General features: G+C 34.3%; 1 protein-coding gene across 1 annotated transcript; it reads left to right on the top strand.

Annotated features, from left to right (window-relative positions):
* Window positions 1–14,432: 14,432 nt before the first annotated feature.
* Window positions 14,433–15,293, top strand: GLRG_08041 (uncharacterized protein; the record flags this gene model as incomplete). Its single annotated transcript, XM_008098726.1, has 1 exon — window positions 14,433–15,293. One exon carries the CDS (start codon window positions 14,433–14,435, stop codon window positions 15,291–15,293), a length of 861 nt encoding a protein of 286 aa, XP_008096917.1.
* Between the last annotated feature and the right edge of the window lie 449 nt (window positions 15,294–15,742).

Below are 15,742 nucleotides of genomic sequence, written 5' to 3'. Positions count from 1 at the left end.
TTAAGGCCTAGGGCGCCCTCTTCTCTAAGTAGGCTACTACCTACTTCTAAGTTATATATTATTTCTCCCCTTAGTAACTATTATAGTAGTAATACTACGTTAGTTAAATATATAACTATATTTCTTATTATAAGAATTTAAAGGTAAAAAGGGAAAGAATCTACACTAGGGGGCTAGTAGTCCTACTAGCTATTATATAGCTGTCTATTCTATTTATAAGTTACCTAATAGTTCCTATAACTAGGGGTTCTTATTCCCTACCCTTTAGTAGGTCCTTTAGTGCTATAGGGTTTACTAGCTACTAGGGTATAGGTGTACTAACTACTTAGGGCTTAGGGCCTTAGCTACTAAGGTATAGTGTACTAACTACTATAGCTATAGCGTACTTACTACTAAGGCGTAGTATACACTAGCTACTAAACTACACTATAACCTTATTCTTATCTATATATCCCCTATATAACCCCTCTAGCTATAATATTACCCCCCCCTTTAGGAGCTATATTATTTATAATATATATTTAGGCTTAAGTTCCTAAAGCGTATAGAATTAGATAAGGTTTTAGTAGCTATAAGTTAATTTTTTTAATTTCTTATATAAAATCTTTTTTTAGGAAATATTTTTTTAAACTAAAACCTAGTAGAATAAGGTAAGGACTTAAAAAGTGTTAATAGGTCTATAGGAGAGAGGGGTTAATTAGTATAGTAAGCTAGCACTATACTAATTAGTAAATATATATAGTTACCTAGACACTACCTAGGCTTCTAATAGACCTTTTAATTAACGTCCTTTTAGGTTTTTTAGGGCGTTATTATAAGGATATACTAGTAATTTAGTGTTTATAGCTACGTCCTTAAGCTATAGGCATAAGTTCTAAGGTAGGCTATTAGCGTTAAGGTGTTTCTTATAAAACTCCTTTAATACTATTAGTAAATAGTAAAAGCTTTTAGTATTATACTAAGTAAGGTCTTTATTATAGCTAATCTAATCTATATAGTATTATAATCTTTTATAGTTAATCCTAAACTATAATAAGTATACTACTTTATATTCTAGTTTCTTATCTCTAGCTATAGTAAGTAGTAGGGGGTCCTAGTGCTAGCCTAGAAGTAGGTCTACTAGGGCCTTCTAGAGCTTACTAAGATAAAATACTAGGTAGGCGTTAATACCCTTAAGGAGCTAAACCTACTAGGTACTACCTAAGCCTATACTAATTACAGGCTAAGGACCTAACTAAAGGTTCTAGAGCTTATTAGGGTTATCTCTCTTCTAGTAAGAAGTGTTAATAAAGATGTTATCCTTTATTTAAATATTATCTAGCCTTTAATATTTATTTATATATTATTATTAGCGTTCTTAGGTAATTTCTATATTCCCTTAGGTAATCTTCTAGCACTTATAGATACGTTTAGCTATCCTTTAGGCCTTAGTCTAGTTAATTTTTTCCTAAGTGCTATTAAACTTCCTTATTCTATAGTCTTAGTTAAAACTAAGTTATAGTGTATAGCTAAATTTAACTTTAAATAGTAACAAGCTAGTGCTCTTACTAAGGAGTATAGTATAAGTAAAATCTACTATAGGGAGTATTTTACTTTAGTTATCTTAGTAGTAGTTTACTAATAGGTATAGCTATTAGATAATATACTAGTTAAGGATCTCTATTTAACTATCTATCTATAAGTAGTTAGTAGTAAAAAGTTAAATCTTAATACTATAAATTTTTATTAGCTTATCCTAAAATTTAGAAATAAACTAAGGGCTATAGTTAGAGGTAATTATCTCTAGAAAACTAAAGAAAGGCAGTAGGCGTTTATAAAAAAGGTAGGATATATCCCTTACTATAGTAGTCTTATAATAAGGCGTTAACACTGCCTGCTTCTCTAAGCAGTCTACTATAACCTATATATTATTATATCCCTTTTTATCCTTTAGGCAGGCTATAAAATCTATAGTAATATATTACTATAGGTAGTATAAAATAGGTAATAGCCTTAGTTCTCCTAGGGGCTTATTATATAGATTATACGTATAGTAATATATATAGTAGTTATATACGTATTACTTAATATCTATAGTTATCCTTAGCTAGTAATATTATTCCCTAATAATCTTACCTATTTTATTTCTTCTAGGGTGTATAAGTAACTTTTAGTTATAAGCTTTCTAAATTATATAAGTATATAGGTTATCTTTAGAGGGTACTACTAGGCGCCTGTCTATAGTTAACAGGCTATTATTAGTTAGTTTCTATTATTCTTACCCTTATTAGGCTAAATCCTAAGAAGCTAATAGGGAGGGTGTAGTAGCCTCTTAATTTAGTTATAGGATTTATTCTACTAGTAGGTACCCTTAAAGGTTATCTTTAGGCGTTAGTATACTTACTATAATTACTTTAGGGGTAGTTCCCTTAGTTATAGTAGTAGTCTCTAATAACTACTATAACTATATAGTAATTTCTAGCGTAAGCACTAAGAGGGGCAAAAGTACTTATATATAACTAGCTTTTTTTAAAACCTTTTATATAGTAAGATCTTTTTTCTTCTTAGAGAGGGCGTCTACTAAGACGTTTTCTTTTTTAAGTTAATAGCTAATTTAAAAATTAAAGTCTACTATTAATCCTAACTATTAGGCTTAATAACTATTTAGTAAGTGTTTTATTATAAAATATAAAAGTAGCTAATAGTTAGTAATAACTTTAAAACGCTATTAGTAGCTAGTAAGCTTAGCTTATTATTCTTATAGTATAAAGATAATAGTAAGAAGTTCCTTATTATAAATAGTATAGTTTATCTTTATACTACTTATAGTCTTAAAGTAAAAAGTAACTAGGTACTAGATACTATCTTCTTACTATTAAAGTATTACACTAGTATATATAAAGTCTAAAGCGTTAGTCTTAATATAGGTTAGGAGTTTAGGCTTAAAATAATAAAGTATTAAGGTAGTAATAAAAGACTTCTTTAGGGAGGTAAAAGCCTCTTTATAGTTATTAGTTTATAAGAATAGGTAGTCCTTAGCAGTAAGTTAGGTTAAAGGGCAGGCTATATAACTATACTTAGTAATAAACTAGTAGTAAAAATTATAAAACCCTAAGAAGGATTAGACTCCCTTAACAGTTATTAGGGGCTTTTAATCTTTAATTATAGTAATCTTCTTAAGGTTAAGATAAATACTATTAGTAAAAATAATAAACCTAAGGTACTTAGTAGTAGTTACTTTAAATTTATACTTCTTAATATTTACTTATAGCCTAGCTTTATAAAGCTAGGTAAGGATCTTCTTAACGTACTCTTAGTGCTATAGAGGGTCTTTAGAGAAAATTAGGATATTATTTAAGTAGGTAGTATAAAAGTTATTAAGATACTCTATTAAGACGTTATTTATATACTACTAAAAGGTAGCTAGGCTATTATATAGGCTAAATAGTAACACCTTATACTTATATACACTATAGTAAGTACAGAAGGTTATTAGATCTTTAGAGTTAAGGTGTATTTAGATTTTATTAAAGGCCTAGTAAATATTAATCTTTATAAAAATCTTTACCTACCTAATATATAATAAAATTTTATTAATTAATAGAAGAGGATAGTAATCCTTTTTTATAAGTTTATTAAGTTTCTAAAAATCTATATAGAATTATAAACTACTATTATATTTTTAAATAAATAATATAGGAGCAGCCTAAGGTGCGTTCCCTAGCTTAAGCTAACCTTTTTATAAGTTCTCTAAAAAGTACTCTCTTATAGCTTCTAGTTCCTCTAAGGATTATTTATATAATAGGTAATAAGTAAGCTTCTCTTTTTCTCCCTCTATAAGCTTAATCTTATAGTTATAAGGGTAATAAGGGGCAAGCTAGTTACTTATTACTTTACTAAAGATATCCTTATAAGCATAAAGTAAGATAAGGAGGTTAGTTTTAACTAAATTACGTGTAGCCTAGTTATTAGCCTATAAGGGGTTATTAGCTAGCTCCTCCTTTTTCTAGGAGATTATCTAATCTAGCTTATAGAGGGAGATAGAACTAAGCTTAATATCTTATCTCTTTAGATTTATCTTAAAGGATACTATATTAATAAATATAAAATAGTTATACTTCTATAGCGTTACTAACTATATAGACCTAGCCTTATAGTAGGGCTATTTAGTAGTATATATAGGCAGAGAAGAACTATTAAGCGCCCTACTTATCTTATAGAGATTCTCTTTTAAATCTTCCTTATAGGTATATTAGAGAATTTATTAAGGTCTTTACTTCTTTATCTTCTACTAGTATTACTAGTAGTTAATCTTAAAGACCTCTTGTTAGCGTTTAGTATTAATCTAGTGCTAAATGTTAATAGTCTTAGGGGCGTATAAGTCCTCTATCTCTCTAATAATTATTAGAGGATAAGGCTGTTATAGGGACTTAGCTAGCTAGACTAGCTGCCTATAGCGTACGTCTAGGTTTACCTTATAGTAAGTAAACTAGATATAACTAAGGATTAAATTATAGTAACTAGTATTAAGTTATAATAATAAGGTTTATTAAATTACTTAATAGTTAATATATAGGTTTATAGTCTAAGCGTACTAAACGTTATCTAATTATTCTTTATTAAACCCTATAGCTAGTATTAGTTTAAGTAGAGTTTAGTAAGAGGTATTATAGAATTTTTTTAGTAGGGGGGTTACTTAGTTACTTATAAAAGTATAGCTATTTACTTTTATATTAAGAAGCGCTTAAAGTTAAATACTATATCTATTAAAAGCTATAGTTAACTTTATCTCTAGGGGGTTACCCCTAATAAGATTTTATAAATTAATTAAATATATAAATAACCTTAAATTATCTTTTACACTAGTTCCTAGTAGGGAGTTAGAATTTACTAAGGAACCTAATTTTTTAGCTCTTCTTTATCTTTAGCCTTAGTAACGTCCTCTATACGTTACTATAGGTTAATCTTATTAATAGAGGTCTTAGGCTTATAGGGGTAGTTATAGGCTATATAGTTAGTAGCTTTATATCTAAAGTAAGTATTAGAATTATAGAGGCGTTAGTATAAAGTAGTAAGGATCCTGTCCTAGTTATTAGTTTATCTACTAGTAAGGGTAGACTTAGTAGTATTTAAAGTACTAGGTAATACTAAGGTGTTAGTAGTATAACTAGTAGTAGACCTATAGGCCCTACTAAACTAGTTAGTAGTGTTAGTAGCTAGGGGCTTTATAGTATAAGTAATCTTAATAGTATATTTAGTATACTACTAGAAATTAATCTAGGCGTCTATATACTATTAGATAAGGTTATTATAAAGGGTAGTAAGGAGTTTATTATAGAAGCGTTATTTCTACTATAACTAGAGAAGACTAGAGACCTAGGTGTGTTTAGTAAATTTAGATCTCTTTTAGTAAACGTTCTTAAAAGACACTATAAAGGTATTAAGTTTACTCTTAGCCTTATCTACCTTAGTAAGGCTAGTGTATATAAATATAAGTTCTATAATAATATCCTTAGTAGTAGTAATAGTAAAGTTTACTTTACTAATTAAAGGAAACACTAGGTTTATAGTATCTTTACTAACGTAGCTATAGACATACTTAAAGTAATAGTCCTAACTTTACTAAGGGTAATTCTTTAGGTAATAAGTAATATATAGTATCTAATAGTTAAACTTTAGATTCTTTTTATCCTTACTATCTTTAATCTTAGTAAAAATAAAGATCTTTAGTAGTTTAGCTCTACTTTTATAATAGTAAGTATTCCTACTAGCTAATAAGAAGGCAGGAGAGTTCTCTTATAAGAACTAAGTTTCTAGGTAAGTAATTTATTATTTAAGGACCTTATTTATAAAGCTACTAGTCTTACTAGGGGTGTTATAATTCTTAAGAACCTTAATCTAATTTATTAAAGTAAAATTAGTAGTATAGGCTTAATAAAGCTTTTACTTTAAGGTGTTAACTATATCTCCTTACTTTTTCTAGACTATAAGGACGTCTTATATATAGACGTAGAGTTATTTAAAGTTATTAGTATAGCAGCCTATAATAAAGCTTAATTTAAGCTTTAAGTTTTACTAAGTATAATATAGTATAAGTTAGTAGTACACCTAATTATATAGATTAGCTAGATTCTCCTTATATAGGGCCTTAAACACTTCCTTAGTAAACTCTCTCTTTTTCTTATTACTAAATAAGGACTAGTTAGTAACCTAAATAAGTATAAGCAGGCTATTAACATAGCGCTATAGGTATTAACTATAAGTAGTTTAGTTAGTACTAATAAGGAATTATTTAGGGCTTAATTCTTAAAGGTAAAGTATAAAGTTAAATTCCTATAGGTCTTTAGCTTTATTATCTAGAAGGAGGGTGCTTTATTAATTAGAGGTAAGGTTTTAAGTAGGGGTTATTATTTTAGCGTTAAATACTAGAGGGCTACCTCTACTAGTAGATTAGGCTATCTTAGCGACAGGGGGAAAGTATAGAGGAGTTTAGGGGCAGCGTTAGCTAACGCATAACTAAGCCTAGAATAAAGTAGTAAGGGGGAGAGGCTAGGCTAGGGTCTAGTAGGGAAAAAAAGATTTAAGATATTATACTTCTATCTCTAGAGAAAGTAAGGGTGACCTTTAAATAGTGTTATAGTAGTAATACTATATTAGTTAAATATATAACTATATTTCTTATTATAAGAATTTAAAGATAAAAAGGGAAAGAATTTATACTAGGGGGCTAGTAGTCCTACTAGCTATTATATAGCTATTTATTCTATTTATAAGTTACCTAATAGTTCCTATAACTAGGGGTTCTTATTCCCTGCCTTTTAGTAAGTCCTTTAGTGCTATAGGGTTTACTAGCTACTAAGGTATAGGTACACTAACTACTTAGGGCTTAGGGCCTTAGCTACTAAGGCGTAGTGCACTAACTACTATAGCTATAGCGTACTTACTACTAAGGCGTAGTGCACACTAGCCACTAAACCACGCTATAACCCTATTCCTATTTATATATCCCCTATATAACCCCTCTAGCTGTAATAGTAACCCCTTACTACTCCCTAGTTACTAACTCTTATTTTAGTACGCTACTAACCTTAACTCCTAGTCTAGGGGTAATATAGCCTCTAGTGCGCCTAGTAGAGGTAAGGATAAGGAGGAGAAGTAAGCGCTACTGCCCCCCTAGTGCCCCCCCCCCCCCCCCCCTAGGCCCTCTCTTAGTTTTATTTTCTTTTTCCTAGCTGCTATAGGCTTTAGATACCTAGCCCTTAGGCTATATACTTTCTAGCCCTAGTGCTAAAGAATAATAAAAAAAATCTAGCCCTCTAGGCTAAGTACTTACTTCTGCTTAGTGTCCTTCCTACGCCCCCCTAGTAACCCCCTACTTATAGTCTTACTATAAATCCTTAGATACGTTTCTTTATAGCTCTTATAAATTTTCCTTCTTACTATATCCTTTCTATTTAATAAGATACTACCTATTTTACTATAGTCCCTTATATACTACTATTTAGTCTACTTTATATATATCCCTTTTTTTCTTCTTAATCTAAATAAGCTAAGGCTTTACTAGTACTCCCTTAAACTTCTCTAGCTAAAATAGTAAGAATATATTATAAATATAGTACTTTATCTTTATATCTAGCTTATAGGCTTTCTTACTAGTAACTACCTATATTACTATAAAAAGTCTAAAATACTTATCTACTAGCTTCTTTAATAGTTATCTCTACTTAATAAATTTAGCTAATAATAAGACTTTTTCCTTTACCTTAAACTTAACGTCTGTCCTTCTTTAGTTATACTACTTCTTATAGGTCTAGCTTATAGACTTTAGTATACTAATAATAGTAGCCCTCTAGCTCCTTAGCTCCTTAACCTTTTTATAAGCTATAGGGACCTCTACTAGTTTCTATCCTATTAGTCTTATGTTATAAGGGTTTTATAAGGCGTAACCTATAAGGGCTTCTACTAGTAATACCCTAGTTACTTTATACTATACCTTATTATAGATAAATTCTACTATTAGAAGCTATTTAACTTAATTATCTTACTCTATATTATAAAAGGCTTATAAGAAGTGTTTTATATTCTAATTCTACTACTTTATCTATCTGTCTGTTTAGGGGTAGTAAGTAGTACTAAGTTTCTACTTAATAGCTAGCTAGTAGTATACTACTGCCTAGAAATAGCTAGTAAATAGGGATCCTTTATCTAATATTATTACTATAGAGATACTAAATCTTAAGAACACCTTATTTACTAAGAGGGTTACTAGCTAGTCTACTATAATAGTTTCTTAAGTAGGCAGGTAGATAGTATACTTTATAAGCTTATTTACTACTACTAGAATACTATTATACGCCTTACTATTAAAGCCCTTTAACTTTAGTAGCTTTATAATAAAGTCTATAGTTATATATTCTTATAGCTAGCTAGGCACTAGTAGAGGCGCTAGCTTCTTATATAGTAAGTAGTACTTTAGTTTAGTTTACTAGTATGTTATATAAGTCCTTATATACTTCTTAACGTCTTTCCTTATTAACTTTTAAAAATATATTTATCTAATATGTTTAAGCGTATAGTTTACTTCTAGGTAACCTTTAGCTAGCTTATTATAAAATACTACTAGTAACTTTATTCTTACTATATACCTATTAAGGATAAATAGTCTTCTATTATACTATAGTGCTTTATTTTCTCCCCTTATCTATTAACTACCTAGTTATTACTACCCTTCTAATTAGGCCTACTTATCTACTAGTTATACTATAATAATCTTGTTTTTTAAGTTAGTAGTAAGCTGTCTTTAGTTTAGTAACCTAGGACCTAGTAACCTACTACGTCTAAACGTTATAACCTATTTCCTAAATTTACTAAAGAAATCTACTAGGAACGCACTATACGCTTCCTTCTCCTCCTCCTTAGTAGGCTAGTAGTCTAGCTGTTATAAAAGCCTATTTATTATATTATCTTTCCTAGGCTAGTACTTAATCTTAAAGTTAAATAATAATAGATCTTATAGTAGCTAGGCCTAGTAACTATTAAGTTAGGGCTTAGTAGCTAGGTAGTAGTACCCTAAATAGTCTATTAGAAACACTATTTAATATTATATATATAGTAAGTAGTATCTTTAGTAAATTACTACCTTATAGATTATAAGTAGCTTTACCTCTAGTACCTTATAATAGAGTTCTACTCCTTATAGCTTCTATAATATAAAGGCTACTAGGTACTACGCCCCCTTATAAAGCTAGTATATTACTATACTAATTATAAAGTTAGATATATTTATCTTAACTTATATAAGTAACTTAAGGTTAAAATACTAAAGGATTAGGGCCTAAGTAAATAAGGCGTAAAGCTTATAAAAAGCCTCCTCTACCTTCTATATTATTACTTACTCCCTTACTACCTTAGATATTAGCCTGTCTATTAAAAGGGTATATACCTTAAAGTAGTTTTTAATAAATTACTAGTAGAATCCTATAAACCTTAAGAAAACCTAGATCTCCCTAATACTAGTAAGGAGTAGCTACTTTACTATTACCTACACTTACTTATACTTTATAGTAATCTTTTTATTAGATATTATAAAACCTAGGAACCTAATAGACTAGGTGTAGAAAACACACTTCTTAAGGTTTATATATAGCCCTATAGCATCTAACTAGCTTAGCACCTACTTAACTACTTCTATATAACTTTTTTTATCTTTTATAAAGATTAAGATATTATCTAAGTAAATAATATATATAATATCTACTAGCCTAGTAAGGGTATTATTAATATACACCTAGAACGTTACTAGTATATTAACTAGCCTAAATAGTATAATATAATATTTAAAGTGTTTATAGTAAGTATAGAAAGCTATTTTCTATTTATTACCTACCTTAATTCTTACTTAGTAATATATATCCTTTAGGTCTAGCTTTATATACTACTTTACTTCTACTAAATAGTTAAGGATCTTACTAATAAAAGGTAGTAGTATATAATTTTTAATAGTTACTTTATTAAGCCCTTTATAGTCTATATAAAGACATAGCTTACCTCTCTTCTTAGGAATAAAGAGGATTAGTGCCCCTACTAGGCTTATAAAGTGTCTAATTTAGCCTTTCTTAAGTAACTTATTAATATATATCTTTAATTCCTTTAGTTTTTTCTTAGCTAATAGGTAGATAAGGCTAAATAGCGCCTTTACCTCTAGCTCTAAATTAATTATATATAAGTAGCCCTTATTACTTACTAGCTAGGCTACTAGGCCTATATTAAATATATATACTTATTCCTTATAGGCCTCTAGTAAGGTGGCCTTTATTCCTTTATCTTATTTAGCCTCTACCTCTTCTCCTTAGTTATAATAAGGTATCTTTAGTGCTCCTTTATCCCCCTTATATTATAAGTAGTAGATTATTAGTTAATAGGCTAGAACAGCCCTTAACTTTTTATATACTTTTTTAATTTCTTACTTACTTTAAATAAGTTAGAAGTAGTCTTTTCTTAGTAGGTATATCTAACTAATTATTATCTACTTTATATTTAGTTATACTACTTATCCCTAGGGGATCCTTAGGATAGCGTTATACCTAGCTATATTACTAACTTAAAAGGTATAGCTTTATGTCCTTAAGACCCCTATATTATCTATAACTTCTATTACTACCCTTTTTATTCTATAGTCTAGGGCCTTACCTCTCTATATACCTTAAAGCGCTAGGCCCCTCTAGCTTACTTCTACTAGTATCTTTATATATAATATCTTTTAGTATAGTATGTTCTTATTTACACTAAAATTAATTAGTATCCTTTTTTTTTTCTATATACTACTTATCTTAGTATAAAAATCTACTTTAAAGTAGTAGTATAGTCTTTTATTTTAAGAGAGCTTAATACTATTAACCCCTATTAGCACTAAGGCGTACTATCTCCTTAAGTATTATAGTTATTTACACTTATAGTACTTCTTCTTACTACACTTAGCTAACTAGTGCTTAGGCTTCTTATAGTTATAATAAATAGGTAGTCTTTAGGTCCCCTTTAGCTAAGGTGTTATACCTTTTTTTTTTTTCTTAACCCCTAGCTCTAATATAGGTATACCTACTAGCGTTATAGCTATTAGTATTAAGCGCGTGCTAGTAGCTTTAGTTAAGGGGGTATCTATAGTTATTAGTTATACTACTACCCCCTAGTAGCCTTTTCTCTCCTAACCTTACCTTAGCTATCCTCCTAACACCTCTCTTATATAGGTCTTAGTAAGTGTTTTTACCTTTTTTACTATATTATCTAACTCCTAGTAGGTAGCTAGTAGCCCCCTAGTAAGTATATAAGTCCTTAGGTCTAAGAGCACCTAGTTTAAAATATAGACTACTTACTACCTCTTTATTTAGGGGTTAAAGCACTCCTCTTTAACTATCTTATACTTATTAATAAATTATTAGTATAACTAGCCTAAGGCTTATTATATAGTATCTAGCTTTATAGTAGTACTAAAAGCTTATATATTATTATTAGTAATGTCTACTTTTAGCTAGTCCTTTATAACTTCTTAAGGCACTTTACTAATCTTATTTTTATAATAAAAACCTATATACTTTTTTTATTTATATACTAAGTTACTTTTTAGTATAGTATTAGTATATCTTACTTTATTATTATTAGTTATAAACTTATCTCTTACTATATTAAAACGTATTTTTAACTAAAATAAAAATTCCTATAGTTTATTTTAGCTCCCTCCCTTATACCTTAAAGTAAGTAATCTTTTTAAAAGTATATTAGTATAAGGTTACTTAGCCTCTAGTTAGGGATTAGTAGTTATCTTTATCTCCTCTTATACGTCTTTTATAGATATACTACTTTAAAAGGCTTTAATTTAATTAATTATCTTCTTTTTTTTTACCTTTTTTACTTCCTCCTCTAGAAAGGCCCTTAGCTTTTCTTCTAATTACTTACTTAAGTTAATAGCATACTACTTATTTACTAGTACAGACTTAGTTATATTAGGCGTTAGTCGTCCTATTATAGTGCTCCCTTATTACTAGGCTATAGTTTAGGATCTAGTAGGCACTATTACTACTCTAGTAGTTAATACACCTAAAGATAAGGAGATATTAGAACGTGTTAGAGGTAGGGATAGTATTAAGTAAAGGAGTTAGTAATAAGCATAGTTAGGGTTTAATTATAATAATTATTCTAATATACCTCCTCTTACCCTTATCTTCTATAAAGTTTTCCTTTTTTGTTATTCCTTTAGTGACTAGTTTATCCGGTCCTAGTCCCACTCCGGTGCCCCCCTGGGGCCCCGCTCCGGGCACCCGACAGTAGAGCGCTAGCGCTACCAACCTGCGTCATGTAGTGCCTATACGGTACAGTGATACCGCCTTGACCGCCTTGTCTTGGATGGCGACTGTGTGGACAGCCCAATTAATCCACCGAGATCTGTATCACTTATCCCTAATGACCAATGCGATTAATATGCCGCCATTGGCCATAGTGGCGGGGCGCTGCCGGTGGATCTCACGAGTTATCGAGCGGTACAGAAGAAAGATGTCTCCAGAACCAGCGAAAAAGGCCGAATACTCTGAGAAAAAGACCCAGGCGAGTCTCGCGTGGCTCCGGGGACTTACATGGCGTTGGGTTGGCGCCAAATCACGGGTCCCCGTCAAAAAGAACCGTCGGCCGCTGAAAAAGCGTCCCCCATGCAAAGAAGCAATGATGATTCGGGATAATCATGATAGCTCCTTGGAAGCGTTTGGAACTACTTCTTTCCTTCGCCATGTATAATTGCATAGTTGATGTCGAAGATGCTTTGGAGCGGATATGCCATATCTTCCACGCGTGAGGCCCTTCTGTGAGCTGCCCAGGCCATCCTCCTCGCAATGCTGACGTTACTTGGGCCACTGTCCCGAAGTGCGCTTTTGTAGATGCATGTGATATCCACGAGAAGCGCAGGTGTCTGTTTTCGTTGCTGCTGGTATAAAGTCTCTTTTTTAGCCGGCGCACGAGCTGATGTGCCTCATGATGAGATTATGCTATGGTCAACCGGTTCTTGATACCCCGCGAGGCCGGGTGAACACGGCGCTAAGAAGGCGAGTACGGTTTCAGAAATACATGAAGTCCCGCCGTCCCGCAACTCGGTTTACAATCAAAGCCCTCGGTATGCTGCTAGCTGATTTCGCTGGGGCTTTCATGAAACGAGACATGGCCTTGAGGGATGAGGTCAGAGAAAGCAATTGTCAAGAACATGATGCGGCTTGTTGAAGATATGGAGGAACTCCCAGCGAAAAGTCATTGCTCGACAAAATGCTGAAGTGCGGTCGGGTGCAATCGCCAGTAGAGAGGTCAGTTCGTTCATGGTACGCAGGGCTCGACCATCTTTACTCTCCGTAGATCGGAATCTTGAGGAACAGGGCCTTGCCTTATCGCCTGCATCGTCGCCATCGCCGGCTTTGATACCTAGAAAGATGTGACGCTATTCACAAATAGAACAACAAAGGCGGCTATAATTAACGCGGCCAATCATCTTATACGCATTCCGCTGGCTCTGTGTGGGGTTCTCGCCATATATAGTTTATCGGCTGCTCTTCCTCTAGCCGGGCGATTCCCATACACTGCACGTTTCACTTCTTGGGTTGACTGGCTGTCAAGACTCCACAGCTCAATTGCTATACTTAGAACCATAATATTTCCTAGGGGCATGTCCTGGAGCATTTCTGCTTCGGTTGTACTCCGTTCGACGCCATTTTGGGCGCTTTAGCCCGTCTTCGTCGACAGACCGTGGCAGATGATCATGGTCGACGATCCGCCTCGGGTTGCCTCAGCAACTCGACTTTCCACATCCAGTAGTTGGTCGCGTGCTCGCGTGGGCAGAAAAAGGCTTCAGAAAGGGGCTGCTCGGGATATCGCGGCATGTTGAACCGGCTGCGAAACGTCCTCCAGTTCTTGGCAGCGGGTAGCGTGTTTCCCAACAGCTTGTTAGGCCAATGACATGAGCCAACATCATCTGCGAAGGGGTACGCCAGCACGACGGACTACATGCCTGTGCGGTGTGGATGGCTTCAAACTTGTGAGCCGCTTCGTTGGATCCTGGCGCAATTCTACCGGAGCCTTTGCCTATCTGGAGTGGTTCAATTCAGGTGGATGATAATAGAACTCGTGAAACGTAGAACGGGTGTTCGAGTACAAAAGATAGCAGATACTGTTGGGATTGCTGGATAAGCGAACTGCGCTACAAGGTCAGAGTCTTTGTCTACTTAAGAGACAAGTTTTCTCTTGAAGTCATCGTATCTATTAACCCTTCCATCATCGACCTTGACAAGGCAACAATCTAGCCCACTGGTACTTCGCAGCACCATCACTTGATTGATCCCACTCCTTCTCTGTCCCTGTCTTAGGTCCACAACTACCAGAGGCCACCGCAGTCATCGTGTTTCCAAGGCGCCAACAAATCCGCCAAGATGGCTTACAGACTTCAGTCCTGCTTCAATACCATCCTCTTCACTTCTATCATCCTGTTCGCTTTTATTACCCTCCCCTTGACCATTCTCGCAGCGCCGACCTACTCCCTCAACATCCGCAATAATGGCGCAACGACAGCTTTCACTGATCCGGTGACCAACATCTCCTTCCAGCGCTTCTTCGGCGCCAAGTCCGCCTTCGCCTTCGGCATCGCCCTCCCCCAGAACCCCAACGACTCCTTCATCGGCCAAATGTCCTTCCCGCTAGGCAGCGGCGCGGCTGGCTGGGGCGGCTGGTCCCTGACCAGCGACATGGAGGGCCCGCTCCTCATGGCGGCTTGGGCGTCGCCTGACGGCAAGGTGCTCTCCTCGTTCCGCCAGGCCGCTAACGAAGACGAAAACCCGCCCGAGGTGACGGGCAAGTTCAACGTGCGGCCCATAGCTAGGGGGACGTCAGTCAATGGCAGCTTCCTGACGTACACATTCCTGTGCCAGGGGTGTTTGGACGCCAGTTTCGGGTTGGGCGCTGCGGATACGGCGGGCACGTTCGAAATGGGATGGGCGCTGGGCAACAAGGCGGTCGGGAACCCGGGGAGCTCTGCCGCGGTGCTCAACTTCCACAACGTGGGCTTCGACGGCTTCGATGCCGACCTTCAAGCCGCGCGGTTCGCAGACTTTGAAACCTGGGCCGCCCTCGCAGCACCAACGCCGCTGGCCCCGTCCGCGGGCGCCACGGCGTTTAGCCCTGGCAAAGGTGGCGACGACGACGATGACGACGACAACGATAAGAAGAAGAAGAAGAAGGGCGGAGACAAGAAGAGTGGAGGCGATGGAGACGATAGCGATGATGAAGATGATTGAGTGTCCTTGCAGCAGAATGTTTCCTTTCCCAGAAGAGCAGTTGGAGTAGCCACGCTCTCAATACCCTTTTTCAGCGCAATCTTAAATAGCAGATAAATCAGGAAGCTATTTCCATACTGTATTCTACGTTAGTGAGGGTGACATACGTCTTAAAGATTGTTTTAGGCGTCCTGATTCATCTTTTCTGAATTTCTAACTGTGTAACTTAAGGCGTTAAGCAAGCTGATCATCTTGGAATTTCCTTGAGGAGTAACTGGACTTGAATGATAGCCTCTGTGGGTGGCTTCGCTCAGGGTGTAACGCAAGCGCTATCATCCCCCCTTCCATATCAACACGACGAAAATCAGAACCGGTATAATAAGCAGTAGTCCAAACGTTAAGTCAAGGCCATAACCAAGAATTTTCGCACCAAGACCAACCTCCTTGAACATGCCAACAACAAAGGACGC

This window comes from Colletotrichum graminicola, assembly GCF_000149035.1.
Source record: "Colletotrichum graminicola M1.001 genomic scaffold supercont1.35, whole genome shotgun sequence".
Lineage (NCBI taxonomy): Eukaryota > Fungi > Ascomycota > Sordariomycetes > Glomerellales > Glomerellaceae > Colletotrichum > Colletotrichum graminicola.
The sequence above is the reverse complement of the archived record's forward strand: the minus strand, read 5'-3'. Positions and strand labels throughout refer to the sequence as shown.